General features: G+C 48.3%; 4 protein-coding genes across 8 annotated transcripts; 2 read left to right on the top strand and 2 right to left on the bottom strand.

Annotated features, from left to right (window-relative positions):
- Positions 1 to 1,528: 1,528 nt before the first annotated feature.
- LOC131101809 (germ cell-specific gene 1-like protein) lies at positions 1,529 to 9,483 on the top strand. The gene is made up of 7 exons (XM_058047172.2): positions 1,529 to 1,840; positions 3,192 to 4,042; positions 5,486 to 5,680; positions 5,763 to 5,822; positions 5,898 to 6,056; positions 6,139 to 6,250; positions 6,325 to 9,483. The coding sequence occupies exons 2-7, from the start codon at positions 3,847 to 3,849 to the stop codon at positions 6,818 to 6,820; spliced, it is 1,218 nt and encodes a 405-aa protein (XP_057903155.1). The 5' UTR covers positions 1,529 to 1,840; positions 3,192 to 3,846; the 3' UTR covers positions 6,821 to 9,483.
- LOC131101812 (recoverin-like) lies at positions 8,467 to 11,576 on the bottom strand. The gene is made up of 4 exons (XM_058047180.2): positions 11,426 to 11,576; positions 10,846 to 11,333; positions 9,226 to 9,337; positions 8,467 to 8,953 (listed from the first exon to the last, which is right to left on the bottom strand). The coding sequence occupies exons 2-4, from the start codon at positions 11,224 to 11,226 to the stop codon at positions 8,868 to 8,870; spliced, it is 579 nt and encodes a 192-aa protein (XP_057903163.1). The 5' UTR covers positions 11,227 to 11,333; positions 11,426 to 11,576; the 3' UTR covers positions 8,467 to 8,867.
- On the top strand, positions 10,387 to 16,880 carry ccdc106b (coiled-coil domain containing 106b). 4 transcript variants are annotated; one of them, XM_058047175.2, is made up of 7 exons: positions 10,387 to 11,560; positions 15,211 to 15,333; positions 15,436 to 15,627; positions 15,693 to 15,839; positions 15,904 to 16,104; positions 16,172 to 16,332; positions 16,458 to 16,880. In XM_058047175.2, the coding sequence occupies exons 1-7, from the start codon at positions 11,464 to 11,466 to the stop codon at positions 16,611 to 16,613; spliced, it is 1,077 nt and encodes a 358-aa protein (XP_057903158.2). In that variant the 5' UTR covers positions 10,387 to 11,463; the 3' UTR covers positions 16,614 to 16,880. The 4 variants fall into 4 exon arrangements, with proteins under 4 accessions (XP_057903158.2, XP_057903156.2, XP_057903159.2 ...); XM_058047176.2 differs by having other exon boundaries at positions 10,389 to 14,719; XM_058047178.2 differs by having other exon boundaries at positions 10,391 to 14,587.
- Positions 13,550 to 14,483, bottom strand: LOC131101814 (transmembrane protein 238-like). 2 transcript variants are annotated; one of them, XM_058047182.2, is made up of 3 exons: positions 14,332 to 14,471; positions 13,929 to 14,103; positions 13,550 to 13,854 (listed from the first exon to the last, which is right to left on the bottom strand). In XM_058047182.2, exons 2-3 carry the CDS (start codon positions 14,077 to 14,079, stop codon positions 13,691 to 13,693), a joined length of 315 nt encoding a protein of 104 aa, XP_057903165.1. In that variant the 5' UTR covers positions 14,080 to 14,103; positions 14,332 to 14,471; the 3' UTR covers positions 13,550 to 13,690. The 2 variants fall into 2 exon arrangements, with proteins under 2 accessions (XP_057903165.1, XP_057903164.1); XM_058047181.2 differs by having other exon boundaries at positions 13,552 to 13,854; positions 14,336 to 14,483.
- Positions 16,881 to 17,254: the final 374 nt, after the last annotated feature.

Here is a 17,254-nt window from a genome sequence, read left to right as displayed (position 1 = left end):
TCCCTTCAATGCCTCGAAAGATGGCGATGGGTTTAGTACCCCTAAAGACGACGCCTTTAGTACCCCTAAAGAAGACCGATTTAGTACCTGTAAAGATGACCCATTCAATGCCCCTAAAGACAATCCCTTCAATGCCCCGAAAGATGGCGATGGGTTTAGTACCCCTAAAGATGACCGATTTAGTACCCCTAAAGATGACCGATTCAGTAGCCCTAAAGACGACGCCTTTAGTACAGCCAAAAGACAATCCCTTCAATGCCTCGAAAGATGGCGATGGGTTTAGTACCCCTAAAGAGGACGCCTTTAGTACCCCGAAAGATGACCGATTTAGTACCCCGAAAGACGATGCCTTTAGTACCCCTAAAGATGACCCATTCAATGCCCCTAAAGACAATCCCTTCAATGCCCCAAAAGATGGCGAAGGGTTTAGTACCCCTGAAGACGACACCTTTAGTACCCCTAAAGATGACCGATTTAGTACCCCTAAAGGCGACGCCTTTAGTACCCCTAAAGATGGCCTATTTAGTACCCCTAAAGATGACCCATGCAATGCCCCTAAAGACAATCCCTTCAATGCCCCAAAAGATGGCGATGGGTTTAGTACCCCTAAAGATGACCGATTTAGTACCCCTAAAGACAATGCCTTTAGTACCCCTAAAGACAATCCCTTCAATGCCTTGAAAGATGGTGATGTGTTTAGTACCCCTAAAGACAACGCCTTTAGTACCCCTCAAGATGACCGATTTAGTACCCCTAAAGATGACCCATTCAATGCCCCTAAAGACAATCCCTTCAATGCCTCGAAAGATGGCGAAGGGTTTAGTACCCCGAAAGATGACCCATTTAGTACCCCTAAAGATGACCCATTCAATGCCCCTAAAGACAATCCTTTCAATGCCCCAAAAGATGGCGATGGGTTTAGTACCCCTCAAGACGACGCCTTTAGTACCCCTAAAGATGACCCATTTAGTACCCTTAAGACGACGCCTTTAGTACCCCTGAAGACAATCCCTTCAATGTCTCGAAAGATGGCGATGGGTTTAGTACCCCTAAAGACGATGCCTTTAGTACCCCTAAAGACGACGCCTTTAGTACCCTAAAGATGACCCATTTAGTACCCCTAAAGATGACCCGTTTAACGCCCAGAAAGACAATCCCTTCAATGCCTCAAAAGATGGTGATGGGTTTAGTACCCCTAAAGATGACGCCTTTAGTACCCCTAAAGACAACCCATTTAGCGCCCCTAAAGCGCCTCACATAACGACAACACGTCTAATACCCAGAAAAACGATCCGTTTAGTGCCCAGAAAGATCCATTTGCCTCCTCAGAAGAAGACCCCTTTGGTGCCCCTCAAGTAACAACTTCCTGTGAAGAGGGCCCCCCGAAAGAGGACACTTTATCAGCACTTTGTACAAATGCAGAAGAAGGGAACTTATTCCCTTATTAAATGGGCTAGCCCGCCTCCCCCACCCACCAACCCACCCCAACGTGGTCCAAAGAGACAAGATATCCTCCGGCGTTCCTAAAGCCTCCAGATGTCAGTCAAACGTGTCAAAGCCGCCAGCCTGTCCTCTACAGCCTGATTGAAGATGCGAGTCCGCGCCATGAGAGCGACTGGTCCTGCCTTAATCGACATAGGAGCACAGGTCAGGGGTCAGGCGTGTGTGAGGAAGAGGACGGGCGTGGTCCGGGAGCGAAGGGGTTTCCGGAAAGTGACAGATGGGACTTGTGAGGATTAGAAGCAAAGCAAAGCGTTTGTGATGCAAGGACAAGGACGACGCGGCGAAGGTGGAAGACATCATCGCCCGGATTGAAGACCACTGTCCGCCGCTCCCTCAGGTGAGTCCACCTTATTTTATTTTCCCTCTCTCAATGCATGTCAAGGTGAACGTCCATGTGTCCTACCTGACTGGACATGGGACACGATGATGAATCTTCCATGACGGATGTTTTTTAATGCTAAATGAAAAGTGTTTCATTTAAAGAATGAAGATGATCTTCTATCATGGAGTTGAACGTTCATTCTGATGAATGAATGCTTTTTTTACACAGCAGACTCATAGTCTTTGTTTGCAGTCAGCACATGCTAGGTGCTTGGGAAACATTATTGTTAGCGTTCTAATACATTCAAAAATAACAATGCTCTTCTATTAACCTACATCGCCAACTAGTGGACTGGCATGCACATTAGGGGTGGGGTGTAGGGGGGGTCGAATGGGGTACATCTGACTTTTTGCTCTGAAACATTCGGTATGGTACAAGCTGGTTCTATGCATGCCACACTTCAGCCAATAAGGAACTTGACTTGGAATAAAATCATCAGGAATACTTTTCAAACTGTTGCTGTCTATAATTATCATTAAAAAAATGATAATTTTATGTGTAAATACTGCAGTTTTAGAATTAGAATTTTACAAAGGCACGGCGGTCTAGTGGTTAGCACGCAGACCTCACAGCTAGGAGATGAGGGTTCAATTCCCACCCTCGGCCATCTCTGTGTGGAGTTTGCATGTTCTCCCCATGCACGCGTGGGTTTTCCTCCCACATTCCAAAAAACATGCTAGGTTAATTGGTGACTCCAAATTGTCCATAGGTATGAATGTGAGTGTGAATGGTTGTCTATATGTGCCCTGTGATTGGCTGGCCACCAGTCCAGGGTGTACCCCGCCTCTCGCCCGAAGACAGCTGGGATAGGCTCCAGCGCTACCCTCGTGAGGAAAAAGCGGTAGAAAATGAATGAATGAATGAATTTTACAAAGGATTATTGCAGTTTTACAAGATGAAAGTCGGAATATTGTCAATCAATCAAACTTTATTTGTAGAGCACTTTTCATACATAAAATGTAGCACAAAGTGTTAAAAACAACAACAAGACACACACACACACTTGCACACACACACAAGATGTCTGTTTGCCTGAGTACAGAGAAACCAGGTCAGGAAGCGTTGCCATCTGCACTGGGGGCTGCCCACCGCCCGGGCCAGAATGCAGCAACTCAGGGGCCCACGGCGCTGCAGTGGGGCACCGCCCCAGAGCCCCCACCCACCCCAGCCGGTGAGCCCCACGAGAAGAGACACCCCAGCCCCCAGTGCAGAGGGCCCCCACTGAGGAAACACTGTGAAGAAACACTGTGAAGTCCCTGGTCACATGACTTGAGTGTGACCCGTAATGCAGTTGTTTGTGCTCCAGGTTCAGGTGGCGGTCCACACAAAGACAGTCGGTCTCATCCACCAAACCCGGTGAGATTAAAGCGGATTACAAGCCCCTGAGGTGGCCTTGAGACTCAATCCGCCGCGGAGGAAGCGCAGGAGCAGGCGGATCTTGTCCTGATTAATTGCGGCGAGCGGAGGATAAGACTTAGACGTTTATCTTCATCCCTGGGAAGACACGGCGGGCACAGATGCGAGCATCAGGATGGGATAGATTGGGCATTCCATCAGGCCGGAATGTGCTGGAAGACCCGAGCGAAGCCGGGCCACGTTCTTCCCGCTCCAACCTCTGGCCTGCACATCTGGATCTTTGAGTGATTAAATCTTCATCTTCATCCACGCCGCCGACCCTTGACCTCTGCTCATTCACTGTTCTCCCTCCGCGAGCCACGTCCCCTTCTCTCCATCGTTCCACACGTCCGCTTTTTAGTTCCCCTTTAAACTTCGCTCCATTTCTCAAACCTCCCTAATCCCCTTTCCTCGCTCCTCTCCTTGCCCGCATGTGGGCCGTGTCATCAACACGTCTCTCCCCCCGTCGCTCTGATTCGTGTTAGCACGAAGCCCACCGCCCACGCCAACCCCGCCACCGCCGCCATCCTGATTCCTCTGAGCCTCGACCAGGACCGCCTTCCGCCATGTTGGAGCACATGTCCAGACGCAACCGCTCTCTGCTGTCGCTGTCGCTGACATCGCTGGCGCTCACCTTGTCCGTGTCGGCCTTCTGCACGTCCTACTGGTGCGAGGGGACCCACAAGGTGGTCAAGCCGCTCTGCCTGTCTCCCGTCAAGATGAAGAACTGCGGCCAGAACAACAGCCAGCCCTACACCACAGGTGAGAGACGCCGCCCCCTGCTGGACAGGAGAGACAACCTGATGCTCCAAAGAGGGTCACTCGTGTGCAGGGTGCTGCGGCGGCAAACAAAGACCACGGACAAGTTGTCCTCCGATTACACAGATTCAACACTTGATTCCCATAATCCAGCTTTGTTGCTAATCTCACAACTCTCTGCTATCTGGACTTTCCCAGTCTTATCTTTGCTAATCCTATTTCTTTACATGTGCTGCACGGTCCTCCTACAGCTGGGGGGTGTCCTGTCCTCCTGAGGGTCCCCCTGCCACCCACACTCCCCACCCCATCTATCCATCTCATCCATCTACCATTTATCCGAGATCAGGTTGTGGGGAAGCCCAGATTTCGACTCTCCCCGACTATTTCATCCAGGTCTTCCCAAAGGATTCCATGGCCTTCCCAGGCCAGTTTATTTCATTTGAACATGCATCAGATTACAATTGAATGCATCCCATAATCAGTTCACAGTTCCACATGTCCAAAAGGAGTAGGAAGAAGCTCAGCCATCTGGTACTTTCACATCAGTAACTGTTACATTTGTTCACTTCCTGCTTTCCGAATATATTTTTTATCCATTACTTCATGCATTCATCTATCCATCTCATCCAGCCACCATTTATCCGAGATCAGGTTGTGGGGAAGCCCAGATTTCGACTCTCCCCGACCATTTCATCCAGGTCTTCCCAACGGATTCCATGTTGAGAGACATAGTTTCTCCAACATATCCTAGGTCTTTCCTAGGATATCCTAGGTCTTTCCCAAGGCCTGCGATGGGTCGGATGCGCTCTGAACTGGACACTTCACCAGGGATGCAATCTCACCAGATCCCCTTAACCATAAGTACCTCCCCTTAAAGCATTGGAGCCGTGGTTCTACTCCAGGTTTCTACCCTGACAGAGCTTCTCACATTATCTCTAAGGGAGAGCCCACCCACAAAATTCAGGTCACCACCCAAAGTTCATGACCTGAGGTGAGGGTAGGAACGTCAATCGACCAAAGATCGGTTCGGTATTAGTTACATATATAATAATGGTTTTATTTCATTTGAACATGCATCAGATTACAATTGAGTGCATCCCATAATCAGTTCCCAGTTCCACATGTCCAAAAGGAGTAGGAAGAAGCAAAGCTTATTAAATCCTACCCCTCCATCTGGTACTTTTACAATCAGTAACTGTTACATTTGTTCACTTGTAAAAGTACCAGATGGAGGGGTAGGATTTAATAAGCTTTGCTTCTTCCTACTCCTTTTGGACATGTGAAACTGGGAACTGATTATGTGATGCATTCAATTGTAATCTGTCAAATGAATGAATGAATCAAATGAAATAAAACCATTACCATTACCATTACCATACTAACTTTGAACTGTGGCAGCCTTCAAGTGTCCTCCGTCCCAAATGCTAACCCTCCATGTCTTCTCAGAGGCCCCCACGCCGGACCCCAAGAACCCGCCGTCCAACGTGACGCTGACGCCCATGCAGAAGGAGGAGCTGGCCATCCTCAGGAGGAAGCAGCTGGCCAACGCCGTCCACTACATCTGGGAGACGGGGGAGGACAAGTACATGCTGCGCTACTTCCACACCGGCTTCTGGCTGTCCTGCGAGAAGCACAATGAAGGTGAGGGATGGCGTTTGTCTCCCTGGCAGTCCTGCTGTGATGTCCCATGACGCATCGGTTGTGATGCCGTGTCCTCTCTCAGGTGAGGACCAGGAAGAGAAGTGTCGCAGCTTCATTGAGCTGACGCCGGGAGAGACTCAAGGTCAGTGGTCCCGTCCAACAGGCAGGGGACGCTCCTCACCGTGTTGACGTCCTTCTCTTGTGACTCCGCCTGTAGGCGTCCTGTGGCTGTCTGTCATCAGCGAGTTCATGTACATCGGCCTGCTGGCCATGGGCTTCCTGCTCATGTGGGTGGAGGCCATCTGCCTGTGTGCCAAGAGGGAGATGAACGCCCTCAAGATTAACGCCTTCGCCGCCATGTGCACCGTGCTGTCAGGTGACCACCACGTCGACAAGCCAGACCACGTCTCCCGCCGAGTCCACTGAGGGCTTTAACCCCCGACGGTGTGTGTTTGCAGGCATGATGGGCATGGTGGCCCACATGATGTACACCACCGTCTTTCAGATGACCGTCAGCATTGGCCCCAAAGATTGGAGACCTCAGACGTGGGACTACAGCTGGTCCTTTGCGTAAGTCCGCTTCACTCAAAAAATGTTCCAATCAGTCCACCGCCGGTGACTGCACTCCCGCTGCTCCTCCCTAGCATGGCGTGGCTGTCGTTCAGCTGCTGCATGGCGGCCGCCGTGGCCACGCTCAACTCCTACACCAAGACCATCATTGAGATGAAGCACCGCGCCCGCTTGCGGCTGGAGGAGGCCCGCGCCGCTGCCTGCGCCCCCTCCTACGAGGAGGTGGTGCGAGCCGGTGGCGGCGTCTACTCCGTCAGCCAGCTGATCCAGCTGGGCCAGCAAGGGGCGCTCATGGACCCCCTGTGGCCAAGGGGGGTGGGTCCGGCTGTTGGACCCCTGGCTTGCGGGGCGGGAGGGGCGCTCCTCGTTGGTGGTGGAGGGATTGGAGTCGCAGGAATGGGAGCTGTTGGAGTGGGGCCAGGGGGACCCTTAGGGGGGCGACCTCTGGGGGACCCTCGTGGCGTGGTTGTGGTGGAAGGATGTTGCATCGATGACTGTGAGGACTGCGAGCGGGAGCTCGACGAAATGGACTACGCTCTACGGGAGGAGAGAGAGGACTCGCTTTGCTAACGCTTCTCCGGAGTGCTGCCACCTTCTGGCTTGGAGGGGTACTGCATCTCTTGCAGGCCAGTAGCAAACATGATTGCTGCTTTGCTGCAAACATGCTAGCTAGCTGATTTGTAGCAAAGCGGCTAGCTTCTTTGGAGCAAAATGTTATCTAGCTGCTTAGTTGCTAGAAATGAGCTAGCCGGTTAATAGCAAAAAAGCTTGCTGCTTTGTCGCAAACACGCTCGCAAGCGACTTGTGAACAATCTGGTAGCAAACTAGCTAGCATAACTAGCTAGCACTAACATAGCGCTTTATACCGCTTTACATAAAAGTTTGTAGCACACAAGCTCGCTGCTATGTAGCTAAGATGCTAGCTAGCTGCTTAGTAGCGAACAAACAAAAAAGCTTAGCTGCTAGCAAAACACCTTGCCGCTTTGTAGCTAATATGCTAGCTGGTGCGTTCGAGTGACACGACCAGATGAGTTGTCAGGTTTTTGGGGTATGTTTAGGATTTCTGATCCGCTTCTGTTGTTTGGACGTTTTTTTCTGGCAGCGGATTGAATTATTCTGTGGCGCTCCTGCTGTGATGTGACCCATTTGTGGAATTTCTTTAAATGCGGTGTGATAGAAAGTGACTTTTTAAGCTGCATTCAAGGGCTATGGTGTGGTTGCGCTACTGTACATAGAACTTATCCATACGTACATGCTTGTGTATGTTTTATAAAATATATCAGGGATTAAAGCGCAGGAAGACAAAGAATAAAACATATTTTCTTTCTAAAGAGCAAACACGCAATATTCTCTTGTGTAACTTGAGGATTTGTCCAAATTGAAGGGTTTTAATGAAAGAATGGAAGCTTTGGACCTGAGACAGATGCTCTCCACAAGCTTATGGGAATAATCTGCACACAGCCCGTGATTGACAGATAAACAAGGTCGCCGTGCGCTATGTTGCCACTAATTACAAGGGGGAGGTGGAATTAAACAAGTCTTTACGTAACAAGACAGGAAGGGTTAACGTGTTCCACCAGCAGGTGAAACCAGGAAATAAGACGAAATGAATCCATCTGGTGGGAGGAGGATGGGGGGGGGGGGTCAAAGGTGGAGGAACAAAGAAGAAACGCAAACTGTCTGTCTACACTTTCAAATCCTCTTAAAATGTCAAGACTTCACTCAGACGTCACGCGGTTGGACTCGGGTCACCTCATTAGGTACACCGGCTCATCGAGAGATACTGGGACGGTAATCGTAGGAATGGAATATTTTCTTAGTTACCGCATAGAAAAAAACCTGTTTACTGCCTTTTAATTTTCTCTTAACATTCTTAGAGCCCTCTAGACATGAAATAACACCGCTATAGTTACCTTGACACTCTTTTTACCCAATATCGGCCAAGTAATATAAAATAAGACATAGTATAGACTCCAGGCTGCATTACAGTATTTCACTGTGATTTCTGAATGCCTGATATTTGTTTTTTTCCAAGGTGATGACAAGGACAATGACAAACAAACTGTTAAAACAACAATACAACTTTTGCTGTTATTTTTTTAAGTAATCCTAAAATGTCCTGCAGGCCGATATGGTCCACAAGTGGCCTCCAGGTCCAGGCCCCCCCTTGGACACCCCTGATTTAGCGTGATGTAATAAATTATTTATGCAGAATCTTCCTTTAAGACAGCCTTTATTGACAATATGGTATTGACTGAGTGGACCAAAATGGGGATGGGGAGGGGTCATGGGTCACCGGAGGGGGGGGGCAGGTTGTGCAAAATGACAAAACACAGGACGTGAGCAAATAACAACGTTTGGCTGAGAAGACACGACTACACACTTGATGATGCACGCAACCTTGCTAGAGACAAAAGAAAAACTGGAAGTGGAACTACACGCATGATTGTTGCCGCGCTGCGGTGAGACGTGACGCGCGAACACGAGCGAGGGACGCGGCGGGAGTGGATTCTTTGTGAACATCCCAACGCCTACTGAATGTTCACAAGCGCTGAAGGTGCCGTCGGAGGTCAGAGGCAGGTCGAGACGGCGAAGGGGGGCGCCTCTTAGGGCGGGGCTACTGTGGGGGCTGGTACTGGATCAGGCGAAGGGCCTCGTCGTTCTCCAACACCCCCTTGATGAACTCCCCCTCCGCCACGCGCTCTGCAAGCACAACAAGTCACTTTTAATCATTCAGGGGGAGCCTCTTGCAGTGCCGCTTAGATCCTGAGGGGGGCAGCAGTGAGCGGAACACCAATGTAAACACAGCATCATTGCTGGCTAACGCTTGGGGCGGCTAGCATCAATACTGGCTGATTTGAATTCAAAGTAAAATGCTAGGGAGTATCCCACAGAACAAGTACTACAATAGTACTAGAAAAATACTACAAGTTGACTACGTTAGAAGCAAAGCTGTGATTGTTGTCATCTCTCACCGGTATCTCCCTTGTCAAAGAACTTCCACAGTTTGTCTGCCCTCTTCTCAGCGGTGTTCTCATCAGAAGGCAGTTTGGACAATTCATCCTTGGGAATTAGCTTGAAAATAGCCTGCAAGCACAAGCAGACGTCAATGTACTACACTACTACTAGGAGTGGTAGTAATACAAGCATGTAAATCAGTCCTATTACTAGTAGGACCAAAATGCTAGTAGTAGCAGTAATAAAAGCCCAGAACACAGTAGTAGTCGTAAAAGAAGTAACACACTAATACTATTAGAACACATAATAACGCTAGTAGTAGTAAAAGATTCCCAAAACACGCTTCTTACTTCTACTTCTACAAGGAAGTCCAGAAGACAGTAATAATATAGAAAAACTAAGAGTAATAGTAGTATAATCACAGAACACAGTAATACTCATAGAAGACATAATGGCAGTAGTAGTAGCAGTAAAAGCCCAGACCGTGGTAATACTAATAGAAGAAGTAATAGTAAAAAGAAGCACAGAACACAGTATTACTAGTAAGACGTAATAGTAGTAGTAATGGAAGCGCAGATTTTTTACTATTGGTAGAAAAAGTAGTCGTACTAAAAGATCACAACACAGTACTACTGATACTGATATAGAAGTAATAGTAGCACAGAACATTGTACTACTAGTGGAAATAGTAGTAGTAGCAGCACAGTACTAGTCTTAGAAGAATATTACAAGTAGAAGAACTAATAGAAGTAATATACAGTAACCACAGAAGACAGCAGTAATAGTAGTTTTAGTAGTACTAATAGCAGTGAAAGTAATAGTAGTAGTGCTGCAGTACTGTGGTAGTACTGCTGCTAAGGAGCTTTTCCGTGTGTCTTTCTTGGGAAAATGAAAATGAAAGTGCAGCGGAATGATGACCCGATGTATAAGCCTTAGAGTAAAAAGTCAACAAAAGCCCCGGGGGGGGGATTAAGAGATGAGCCCCCCCGGCGGCGCTTCAGGCTCTCCAGGCTCTCCAGGCTCTCCAGGCTCTCCAGGCTTTGTTCTGTGATTACATCAGCCTCCATCCCCTAAAATGCAGGGCGGGGTCTATAAATAGCAATCATTTACTGCTAATGAAGCCGGCAGCACTTTCATTTAATGACTTCGGCTTTGGGCCGAGAGATGGGATGATTCCGCTCGCTCAAAGTTTTGACACGGAAACACACAAAGTCGGGAAAAAGGGTGTCCAAAGTGCAGCTTGAGGGAGGCGTTTGGGACCCCGCAGCTCATTTTTAGATCATCGTAAGTAGATGCTGATAACATAAAACTAACTTTTTTCTTGAAACAAATCCCATTTATTATGGAATGGGACGGCTTTTAGCCTTTTACAATGAAATATCAAAATTCGGTAACCGTCACGTAAGCGTTGAATGTGCTAATTAGGAAATGTGACAGTCCTGCATTGACCTGCAAAGCCCCGCTGGCTTACCACTCAGCTTAACGTGTTTATCAGCACCAATTAAAGTCTAATCCCGTCTCTGCCGGGAGGCTTTCCATCACTTTAATGCAATTCTCCTCCCTCTCCATCGTGTCCCCACGGAGACACCAACCCATCCCAAATGTGGCCAGCTAGCACGTAGCGACACCGAGCTCACCGAGCAAATCTCCTTGACCTCCGACTTGGTGATGTAGCCGTTCTTGTCGACGTCAAAGAGAGAGAAGGCCCACTCCAGCTTCCTGGTGGTCTTCCCGGTGGAGGTCATGTGCAGGGCAATGATGTACTCTTTGAAGTCCAGCGTGCCGTCGTCGTTGGTGTCGAAGGAGCGGAAGACGTGCTGGGCGTACGTGTTGGCGTCGCTCTCCGGGAAGAACTTGGTGTAGATGGTCTGGAACTCCTCCTTGCTGATTCGTCCGGTGGGACACTGCCTCTTGAAGTTCTCGTACCACTGGGCAATCTCCTGCTCGGAGAACTTGGTGTTGAGCTTCAGGTCCTCCAGGATCTCCTTGGATACGGCGCTGCTTTTGGAGTTGCCCATGACTGCTGGTGCTCACCACGACAAAGACGACCTGACGTATAACCTTCTTGGCCAGATGTTGGACTCTTCTAGAAGAACGCTCCTGGTGTGGGCCTTCAGCTCAGCCCCTGAAAGAAAGAAAGCTTGTTAGACCAACAAGGAATTCAAGAAGAAGACAGAAGCCCTACAAACATCTCATCTGCTGTCAGGGAATTCTTACCTGGGTGAGAGCAGCAGATCCGTGCGGGAGCAGCGTGAATGTCTCGTTTGTCGGCAGAGCAGGAAATCAGCCTCCACCTGCAGGATAAGTCAATTAAACCTTGTCACTCTGAGGCGGAGCCACGGGAGCGCCCACGTGAGGGAGGCCCACACACACGCACACACACACACACACTCTGTATTGTTTATCATGTCTCCCTGTTATCGGCAACATTAAAACCCAAAGGTGTCTTTTACTTCATCAGAACCGCATATTTGACTCCCATGGGTTTAGCACATATGAAGTCATGAAAAAAACAACCAGACACTGGACAAGACCTCATTTACCCCCAACACTTACCCCCCCAGCCCTAACCCCAGGGCTTGGGTTAGGGCTAGGGCTAAAGGAGGGGTAAATGAGGTCTTGTCCAGTGTGGATAAAAGAACGGTAAGTAGCTCAAGAACGGTAAGTCCTATCGAGATGAAACCAACGTCTACCCATGCCCCCCCCCCCCCATAAGTGACCGTGAGAAATTGTTTTGGACCACCCCGACTTTCTAACCCTAACCCTAACAAGATACCCTAATGGATGAATGGATAAACAGTCCTGATGTCTTTTCTGTGTGTTCTAAAAATATAAACCAGATAAAACGAGGCCGCTAATTGATGGACTTAATAGGATGCACCTACACCTTCCTACGGAGCCCGCTATGAAAACACCACCAGGAAGCTCCAGCAACAATGCCATTGATATTGTTGCCGATTCGATACTGAGTAAAATTATGATTCGATACTGTTACTTTTTAGCTTCTGTTGCTCATGAACAATGGATAGAGGGTTCTCGAATCTAATCTAATTGGATCTAATGGGCCTATCAATTACCTGCAATTGGTAATTGTAGGCTAGGAACCTAAACGTTCAATTTTAGTACATTGGTGGTACTTAAAGTTGAGTTCTTTTCAAATCAGAACTATAATGTCCAAGATGAGCTGAGACGTCTAGTGATTAGCGCGCTAGGAGACCCGAGTTCAATCCACCCTCGGCCATCTCTGTGTGGAGTTTGCATGTTCTCCCCGTGCATGCGTGGGTTTTCTTCGGGTACTCCGGTTTCCTCCCACATTCCAAAAACATGCTAGGTTAATTGGCGACTCCAAATTGTCCATAGGTATGAATGTGAGTGTGAATGGTTGTTTGTCTATATGTGCCCTGTGATTGGCTGGCCACCAGTCCAGGGTGTACCCCGCCACTCGCCCGAAGACACCTGGGATAGGCTCCAGCACCCCCTGTGAGAATAAGCGGTAGAAAATGAATGAATGAATGTCCAAGACGGTAATGTTACGTCTAATGATAGATGCTTTCCTGTCACATGACATGACAGTATTACGGGATGTACATGGAGTGGCATTGGGAGAAGGGGGTGCTGTAATCTGCTGTAAAAATACATCTGATGGAGTGATGCAACGCCCTTTGACCGTCCTGCAGGCAAAGACTTAGCCGTCTAAATCCGGCAGGTGATAGCAAGTAGCTTAACATGGCGGCTGGCAGTTGATCAACGCCATCTGCACTCCACGGCCCCGCCGTCGAGGACTTCCTGCCTGGTGCATGATGGGAAACTTGATGTTCGAAAAAGCTCTCCATTATTACCTTCAGCCTGCTTTGAGACTTCTCAGAAAGTGAATCCTCATTGGTGAGGTGGTAATAAAAACACAGATAAAGGGAGCGAGGCCGCCAAGGTGGCGAGCTGAGGCGGCCTAAAGAGGATTTGGCAGTGGAACAAAGCCAAAGAAGCAAATGGAAAATCTCCTGCCCCCCTTGGGGAGGAGTGTTGTCACATCTCCAAGTCCAGATTTCAAGGAAGCTATTTTTGGAGGCGCAGTGTTCAATCTAATTGGCATCAAGTCAGACCACATCAAGTCTCATCAAGATCCACGCATAACATGCCAACATCAACGTGATCTTCACCACCACTCAATCAGATCCACTACCAGTGCTCATATAGTATGTTCTTTCGTTAAGTTGTAGTAGCGAGTGGTGATGGCATGTTGGCCACACAGTGAGTGAATAGTTGTCTATATGTGCTCAGCGATTGGCCGGTCTCTTATCAAAAGTCAGCTGGGATACACCCCCGTGACCCGAGTGACAGATGTGTATATAAAGACTTTTATTGAAATAGAGCAATAAAATTATATCATAATAAAAAACAAGAGAGAGTGTTGGAGCAGAAATGCTTGTGACCATCTTTAACAAGGGCGCTGACGGAAGCGGACATCAGGCCCGCCCTCCTCTCTCAGCGGGGGCTTCTGTAGGTGAGGATCTTGCGGCTGAGGTTGCGTGCCAGGCGGTCCACGGCGCCGTTGATGTATCCCAGCTCCTTTTTGGACGTCAGGCCTTCCATGTTTCCACTGTACCACAGCACCCACCCCCACAGCGACATCAGCACCAGCAACGCGCCTGCAGACACGCACACACACACACGTTAGCATCACAGGTGCATGAAGACGGCTCCATCAGACAAGACAACACACCAGTATAGACTAGCAGGTCTCCAAAATCTCGGCCTTTGACTTCCAGAGGGGCAAAGACGCCCAGCAGCAGGGCGCCGCCCCCCAGGACATCCATAAAGATGGCGAAGGCCAGAGCCACCTTGCAGTGGGACAGACCTCCACACAGTCCCATGGTGACAGCAGGGTGGGGAGTGCCCTAAAAAAACATTCACTTGAATGATATAAAGTCATAGTATGTCATACAAACCATGAAATTATATGCAGTTAACACAACAAAGATCATTTAATATACATTAAATATAAGTTCATACTCTAAAAACATAAAATCACTACATGATTAAATAATGTATACATTGCGGCTTAAGCACATTCCAGAAACTAAAGTTTGTCTATAAAAGGCGTTTCTGCGCTAACAGCGACTTACTTACTATCGTTGTTCAATCCACGACAACGAGTCTTTTCTTCCCACTTTTCTTCCCACTTCCGTATTTGTCTTCCGCGCTCACCTGCGTCCCGCCCACATGTCACGTATTTCCGGTGTTTCAAACCCAACCCGGGTGGCCTCCGCGTGCCAACCAGCAAACAAGCTAGTTCCAATTCTGCCATTTCCGGTAGGAGCCGGCGCCGTGTTGCGCATGCGCGGGCAGGCGAGCACCTGTGTGCGGTCATCTTATAATCAGGTAATGGTGCAGCCTTCGCCAGGCTGTATTACGAGAGTATAAACGTCCGCACAGGACAACTTTAATTTGCGTTATTAGTCGTCTTTTGCGCAATGAATCCAGCAAGCGGCACAGATGAGTCAAGCACGCCAGGTAACGACAACGACACCTTAATAGCGGACCTTCAATCTGCTGCTTGGATGAAAAGGATCCATTAGCAATGATTCATTAGCAATAATGCTTCTCCTTTCCTAGTGGTGACACGTTTACTGAATCATTGTTACTTTGTGGGCCTTTAATGACTCGTTCATCTGCGTTATGACTCATGTACTGATTTAGTAGTTGCTGCTGGGGTGGGCGAAGCTATCCAATAATGTCCATATTGTCATTTTTCGGTGAGTTATGAATCAATACTCGATATTTTCCATTTCTTTTATGTTTATTTTCACTAATATCTGTGTTTTTTGTTGTTGTTGTGTCGGTCAAGTATGTTAGTATATTTCATTGTATGATGAAGTTCTTGGAAACTTGTTTATTCCGTACTGGCATTATACATAACGGTGTTCAGTTGTACAAGCACAATAATAAACATATAGTTAAGGAGATACTGTCAATCATAAGTAGATTCTCTTTCTTTGTGTCAGCACATTACACGCCTCCTACAGGAGGAGGAGGTTTGTACCTGGAGTCCTACGAGGTGTCTTTCCCTCTGGCAGAGAGCATGGAGAGGCCCAGCTCCTACCACCACGGCCAACACGTGATGGACGGTACGCCTGTAATCGTGTTGATAGAGGGTTTATTACTGCTGCAGTACTGATGGACCGCTGTACTCAACGTTGTTTTCTGATGTTTGCAAACATTCTTTGCAGAGCCCGCCATGCAGGAGCCCCCCCCGTCGCAGTACAGCCCCTTCATCCTGGTCTCCAACCTGCGGGCGCACCTCTTTGTGGCGCTGGAGAAGAACGCCTGGTTACAGAAGCGCATCGAGGAGCTGGAGGAGGAGCGCAACTTCCTGCGCTGCCAGCTGGACCGCTTCATCGTCAGCATGCGGGGTCACGATGGTGAGGTGGGGGTGCCAGGGTGGTGACCAGCATGTCCCTGGTGGTCATGCCTCATTCATTCTCAGAGTGGTGTGGGGATGCCCAGCGTGGTGTGAAGGTCCAACCTACCAGCCCTCCTACTTCGCCCTCACCCATGACCACCAGGTCTGGAATGACCCTAAAACGCCTGCAGGGGTCGGGCTCTCGCACCCGCCATGGAGGCGGCGTCCCTGGTGAGGATAGAAAAAAAAATGTGTATGGTATTTCAAGTGAGCGTCTCACCTTCTCTGGCTGCAGTCAAGCAGGAGTTCCACCTGGAAGAGGAGAACTACTACTCTGACCAGGAGTTCCTGGAGGAGGAGGAGGAAGAAGAAGACGAAGAGGACGACTCCTCGGTGGAAGCAGGGTCAAAGAAGAAGAGCAGAGGTCGCATGGGGGAGCCCAGGATGAAGATGAGAAGGATCTTTCGCATCACCCACGGGAGGGAGAGGCAGCGAGGTGAGTCTTGTGATCAATGGACGCCTTTACCACTAAACAGCCTCCTCCATCTCTGTCGTTTCCCCAGTCAAGGACCCAGACGGGGTTCTGATCCGCTACAAGAAGATCCTCACCACCTACCAGCGTGTGAGGAGCATGTCCAGAGCATTCCAGATCCACGGAGTGGACCGGAACACCATGGCGTCCACCTCCCCCATCGCTGAGGTCCTGCTGGTGGCGCCAGAGAAGGTCAGGCCTGCTTTTCTTGGCTTGGGAAGAAACACTCACACTAATGTTATCTTGTTCATGTTCCTGTCATGGTAGCAGGATATATGCTAGCGTTTATGTTCTTGGTGTTTGATTCTGTCGCACAGATGGAAGAAGTGGGTGAGTTTGAGGCGTCAAAGGAGAAGCTGCTGGACTACGCCAGACGCTGCTACAAGATCATGGATGAGCAGACGCACGCTAAAGTCCAGACCCTGAAGAAGACTCACAAGCTGCTGCCCATCTCCTATCGTTTCAGAAACTGAGCTGGACATGTCAAGTTTTTGACTGAATGCTGCATGCTGGGTTTTCTTACATTTTGAGTCAAAATTGCAGCCGTAGCAACAAAACGGTGCTTCCTGTTTTCAGAGGAAGTTGCTTTATTTTTACATTTTACAAATATAATTTGATTTTATGCCATAATTTGGTATTTTTCAGTTGTCTAACTTCATTTGTTGAGGAGTGTACAATATTTTGATTTGTAACAAATATAAATATGTTGTATTTAAGTTGATCTGTTGAAATATTAAAATTCATGCACAAAGGCGAGTGTTTTCTTTGGTTATGTTGAGCATGCTGATAACAATGGACTGTAGCGCCCTCCAGTGGGCTAAAAACGTAGAACACAACTATTGTAAATACCGTACAGCAGAGGCTTGGAAAAGTACTTCTACAGTATTGTTAAAATGAGCACAAGATGTCCCCTAGATTGATACACAGATAATTAATCGATCAATGCAACTACCTTATCTTGTTCGTGAGTTATATTTCTGATACCAATTGATACTCTCTCACTCCAACAGTTATCCCTCACACGTTTTTCTATGTTACATTTGTAATGTTTAGTGATTGTCTTTTTTTTCGAGAAAAAAAAGTGACTAAACATTACAAATGTAATGATCGGTAA

Source organism: Doryrhamphus excisus, linkage group LG7, assembly GCF_037039965.1.
Source record: "Doryrhamphus excisus strain RoL-2023G ecotype Guam linkage group LG7, RoL_Dexc_Guam_v1.1, whole genome shotgun sequence".
Classification (NCBI taxonomy): Eukaryota; Metazoa; Chordata; class Actinopteri; order Syngnathiformes; family Syngnathidae; genus Doryrhamphus; species Doryrhamphus excisus.
This window is presented reverse-complemented; position numbering and strand designations above follow the sequence as displayed.